This window comes from Sinocyclocheilus grahami, unplaced genomic scaffold (genome assembly GCF_001515645.1).
Source record: "Sinocyclocheilus grahami isolate Dianchi unplaced genomic scaffold, SAMN03320097.WGS_v1.1 scaffold122.1, whole genome shotgun sequence".
Taxonomy (NCBI): Eukaryota; Metazoa; Chordata; class Actinopteri; order Cypriniformes; family Cyprinidae; genus Sinocyclocheilus; species Sinocyclocheilus grahami.
Genome location: NW_015505301.1, coordinates 724207 through 730206, shown reverse-complemented (window position 1 = coordinate 730206; position 6000 = coordinate 724207). Strand labels below are relative to the sequence as shown.

Below are 6000 nucleotides of genomic sequence, written 5' to 3'. Positions count from 1 at the left end.
GTTTTGCTAATAAACGTCAAACGTTTCTTATTTATTTGGTTATATATTATACATGTTTACTTAGCCTATTTCCAGTTTTGTATACCTATTTAAACTTTATGTAAGTTATTTGTTATTTTATATTAGGCATAGCCTGCCCTATAGCATGGTGTATTTTTATTTGTTTTGTTAATAAAAGTTCTATGTTTTATATATAGGCTAAAGTGAGTTTGACGTTGTGTTTTGTTGTTGCATTCAAGCAATTCAAGCCGAATTGCTGCTAATTCGAAAGTGAAAGTAAAAGGCGCACGACGCTTTTAAGCTATTTAAAAGAGAAGGAAAGCGAGGAAAAGAGGGAACGCCCCGCCCCCACGGTGATACCGGTATTACCAGTGTTGTCACATATCGATTAACCGGTGGGAAAATTTCCTCACCGTCACAACCCTAGTCTGCAGTGCTTATGACTTTTTATTCCAGAGAGATTTTATATTGAATATAATGTTTTCTGTGACTATAAAAACAGTCCCCACACGTTGAGAACCATTGCTTTAAGGCATCTGCATCTCCTCCCAGATCAGACTGTTTCAGTCTGAGATGGCCTGAGTTGTGTCTGTGTTTATGTGAGTGTTTTTTTAAACATAATTCAGAAAAATCAATACCAGTTCATCTCCAAGTGCTGCCGAAGCATTCAAGCATTAAGCTGCGGCAGACACCGTATAGAGTGATCATCAAATTTTTTTCACTCAAATGACAGGCAAATATTGATTTGTTTTCATAATGAGAGCGCAATGTGTATATGATTATATCAGCTGGAGGTCAGCAAAATGATCGTTTCTCCACTGTTCGACAGCTGAGGAATAACGAGCAGAGAGTTTGCCATTTGCGCTTCAATTAGACCCCTCTTAACGGCGGGCTGCGATAATTAAATCAGAGTTAATTTTCACAATCCCTAAAATAGCCCCCACATTACATTGCCTCTTCCTCCGGAGAGACACATAGCTTATTTTGAAGCATTAGGTATAATTAGGCACTATTAATTTGGATTATGAAGTGCACCCTTGTCTTTTTGGAGCTAATTGTGATGGTGTGGTTACTCCAGTCGTGGTTGGCTCAACTGCGGCTCTATGGCAACAATCTGTTGACCTTTGTGCACTGCAAGAGCCGCATCTGCAAGAAGAGAAAATAGTCAGTTGGAAAAATTATAATCATGTTAGATGGCACTGTTGAGATGTGCTCGAGATTCCCAGCCGTACCCTTTAATTCTCTGTCATCTTTAGGCAGAGCAGAATCTTTCAGCTGCTCAAATAAAAGCTGTTTGAGATGTCTGTAAATATGACAGCTAAATGGACTATACCGCCACGGTGGTTGCCCTTTTTTTAAGCAAATTTAATTATTATTAAAAGAAATGTCGATCAAACAACAGTCTGCAACATTTTCATATCTGTTAAAGAAACTATTTACCCTGTTATGAATTTTCTTTAACATAAAACATTGGTAATTTCTGTCAGTGTAAGCTGCTATTGTTGCTGAACCTTTTTGAGTTATTTACTTCATTTAGAAAGCAGGATGGCAAAACTGAATGGTTACTATAATAGTAACCATTCAGTTTTGTCATCCTGCTTTCTTAAAAGAATTAATTATTAGAGTTTTTATTATTTAAAAAGTCACTTTTGCAAAAATACTGTACATTTTTTACAGCCTGACCCCTTCAGCTTCATGGCTCCAATCTGATATATAAAAGCTACTTTTAGTGATCGAATCAATTTGCCAATGGAAAAAACTACTGTCTACTATATACTATCTACTACCGATCAATTTTTTTCCCCCTCCATTTAAATATTTGTAAAGATATCACATGTACAGATGTAAAATAAATTGTGTTGTGAACACAATTTCAATAAATATTTAATGCATCATAAATAATATAATATTATATCATTAAATTTTTAATTAATTAAATATTATATCATTATTATTTTCATTAATAGCTAAAATGAAATATTTGTACATTTTATTTTATTACAAATACAGTCACATTCTCAAGAGTTTTTCTTTGTTCAAAGCTTTCTGCATCTGAAGAGATCAAATTAAGTTTTTAATTTTAATTTATACAATGGTTTCAAGTATTTTTATTTTATTATTTTATTTTATTTTATTTTAACCCAATCTGTGATACTTACTTTAGCATTATTGAGATACAATTATAATTTTATTAATATTTTGAATGCATTTTTTTTTTTTTTTTTTTTTATGTTAAAGTTTTGGTCTGTTTGTTGTGTGTTTTTGTCTTTTTTTATACATTTCTATATAGTTTTATTAGCTTTTAGTTCAGTTTTAGTTATTTTAGTACATCTAGTTTAACTAATTAAAATGAGGAATGATGAGAACTTTATTCAATTTCTGTATATTTTCTACTTGCTGAAGGGCACAGGTAGCTAAATATGACATTTATTACATATAAAAATGCTGTAAACTTACTGTATTTAGCATATGTCAATCACTGAAATGATCACATATACAATATCAATTAAAAGTATGGGGTCGGTAAAGTTTTTTTCAAAGTCTCTTATACTCACCAAGCAGTGTTGGGGGTAATGCATTACAAATAACGCGAGTTACATAATCAGATTACTTTTTTCAAGTAACTAGTAAAGTAACGCATTACTTTTTTAATTTACAAGAAAATATCTGAGTTACTTTTTCAAAAAAGTGACGCCAGTTACTTTGTTTTCCCATTTATTGACTGACAAGTCTCCTGTCCCCCCATATTGGGAGAAATCAGAAGTGCAGAGGCGTTGTGTGCGCTGTGAGAACATGATGTTACTGTAGTTCTAGACTAAATGTGAATGTGCATTAATTCATCCCACTCACAAAAAACAGATTTAGTATTCATCAAAATGAATTAAAACGGTGAAATGCAAACTCAGAATATGACGCAAACCTGCAATCATTAAATATGTTAAATAACACAAATGTATCTAATCCCATTTTATTAACCAATGTCTTTGCTGCTGACCTCTGATGATCCAGTTCAACCATACTAATAAGCAAAAGTGACTTTAGATAAACTAACAATTGTGCTTCTTTGTTTTAATTGCTGAAGAGTGTTTCTTCTCCTGCGTTCTACTGTACAGACGTGAATTTACTTTTCCTTCAGCCTGAGGTTTATTCATTACACTTTTTGGTGTGAAAGGGCTTTTACATTTGCTATAAATAGACCTTCTTATATTAAAAACAATCAAGCCTTGCTCATATTTAAAAAGTAATGCGAAAGTAATGCGAAAGTAATGCAAAAGTAATGTAACGCATTACTTTCCATAAAAAGTAACTAAGTATCGTAATTCGTTTTTTTTAGGGAGTAGCGCAATATTGTAATGCATTACTTTTAAAAGTAACTTTCCCCAACACTGTCACCAAGGCTGCATTTATTTGATCAAAAACAGTAATATTGTGAAATATAATTACAATCTAAAACTCTTTTCTATTTGGATCAATTTTAAAATGTAATTTAAATGAGGATTTTTTGTTTTAGTTAACTATAGTACTTATGACTTGTACATTAATTTTTTTATTCCAGAAAGATTTCATGTTTACTTGATGCCGACCCCAAATCTGGACATCTACGGAGAGTGCACAATGCAGATCACCCACGAGAACATCTACCTTTGGGACATCCATAATGCCAGAGTCAAGCTGGTCATGTGGCCGCTCAACTCCCTGAGGAGATACGGCAGAGACTCGACCTGGTTCACATTTGAGTCTGGAAGGTGTGTGAACGACATTCGATTCTAGTTGGGAGTGCTTTTGTCTGACAAGATGTTTTCATCATAAATCAAATAGTACTGATTCTGCTGCTCTGGATATTGATTCGCTGATTCATGATTGTGCTCAACATTTAACATATGCTTTCCCTTGCAGGCTGCCCTTAAAGCCTACTCTTACTGTTCAGCCTATTACGACAAGAACATGAGTGTACTGAAAACTAATAGAAGCTATAATTGCTTAACGGATGTGTGTGTGTGTCTGTGTGTGTGTTGTGCTCTTACAGGATGTGTGATACAGGGGAGGGTTTGTTCACGTTCCAGACCAGAGAAGGCGAGATGATCTATCAGAGAGTTCACTCTGCCACACTGTCCATCGCTGAGCAACATGAACGCATGATGATGGAGATGGAGAAGAGCTCACAGGTATAGTAAAAGTAGACGTCCCATAATTCTACAGGGTACACCGGAGAGAAAGGCATTTCTAAATTAGTATTTTATAACATGGTATTGTATGTATTATTCCGTAGTGTTAGTGCAATCATATTTCACAAATGAGTCTCCATTGAAGTGTTCAAAATGGAGGGCGTTTCCTGGAACACCCATAAAGACAACTTGAGGGGTTCCATTTATTAAGTTATTTTATTTATCTATATAATTTTATAGAATGAATGACATTACATTCTTTTTTAGTCAATTCAGTTTTCATTAGTGATTCAAAGTTGATTTTCCATAAAAATTCTAAACATGTTTTGTAAGGTGATACAAATCTTTATTAATTTATGATTTTTAATATACTTAAATTGCTATAATAATAATAATAATAATCACTTCTATCATTTAACTATTGATTTTAATCACCTTAAACAAAACAAAAAATCATAAGCAAGGTTTAGGTCTCAAAACAGACTACCATGCAAAATTTGGGGATCAGTTAGATTTTTATTTATTTTATTGTTTTGGAAAAAAAATTAAGACTATTAAGCAAGGATGCATTGAATTGATCAAAAAATAACAGTAAAGTCATTTGTAATGTTATATTACATTTCTGTTTTAAATAAATGCTGTCCTTTTTAACTTTTTATATATCCAAAAAAAGTATTATATTAATTTATTAAGGCTATCCCAAAAATATTAATCAACACAACTGTTTTCAACATTGATAATAATAAGAAATGTTTCTTGAGCACCAAATCAGCATATTAGCATGATTTCTGTAGGGTCATGTGATGCTGGAGACTGGAGAAATGATGCTGAAAATTCAGCTTTGCATCACAGGAATAAATTACATTTTAAAATTGATCCAAATAGAAAAGAGTTTTAAATTGTAATTATATTTCACAATATTACGGTTTTTGATCAAATAAATGCAGCCTTGGTGAGTATAAGAGACTTTGAAAGTTTACCGACCCCATACTTTTGAATGATATTGTATATGTGATAATTTCAGTGACTGACATATGCTAAATACAGTGAGTTTACAGCATTTGTATATGTAATAAATGTCATATTTAGCTACCTGTGCCCTTCAGCAAGTAGAAAATATACAGCAATTGAATAAAGTTATCAAACACTAAGTTCTAAATTAAATATAGATGAATCCTTAAAGCTACAAAAGCATATACAGAAATTGAATAAAGTTATCAAACACTAAGTTCTGAATTAAATATAGATGAATCCTTAAAGCTACAAAAGTTAATTTATTTCCTCATTTTTCTTTTGTTCTTTGATTAACAGACATCACAGCAGCTAGGTTATTAGGTTATGTGGCTGCTATTACTTTAAGAGCTGCCGCTGCTAAACGAGAGGCAGATCTGACACATTCTTAAAAGTGACTCATATATAACAAATATATACATACAGTATATGCACAGTTGTAAGGCAGCTTTAATCGCCTTTTTGGTAGCTTCATGACTTAATTGACGGCATAACTACGACATTGCATGCTTGTAGTTTATTTCGCGCTTTATGAAATTATATACAGTGCGCCGCCACATTTGTGCATGCAATTGAAGAGCATGCACTTCAAGCACAGTATAACAGCTGACAGGACAGGAAACATGTTAGTAAAAACAATTTTTACGAACAACTCATCTGACCGCAGTTCACTGATGTCCCACTGAAGTTGCCTCGTCACCTGTACCGTTTCTGCACTCGTTTGACTAGCACCTGTCACTGAAGCAAAGTGGAGTGCACGTCTGAAAAGTCTCCCATTTGATGTGGTCGTAAAGATGTTCTGCATTTAAATAAACGCAATTCT

General features: G+C 33.0%; 1 protein-coding gene across 3 annotated transcripts in view; it reads left to right on the top strand.

Moving 5' to 3' along the window:
- Window positions 1-6000, top strand: part of LOC107589921 (docking protein 6-like) — a 106450-nt gene that overhangs the window by 81695 nt on the left and 18755 nt on the right. For all 3 annotated transcript variants that reach the window (XM_016278494.1, XM_016278495.1, XM_016278496.1), the window contains exons 5-6: window positions 3557-3746; window positions 4028-4166. In XM_016278494.1, the coding sequence (XP_016133980.1) occupies window positions 3557-3746; window positions 4028-4166 (329 nt within the window). The remainder of the gene's footprint in view (window positions 1-3556; window positions 3747-4027; window positions 4167-6000) is intronic.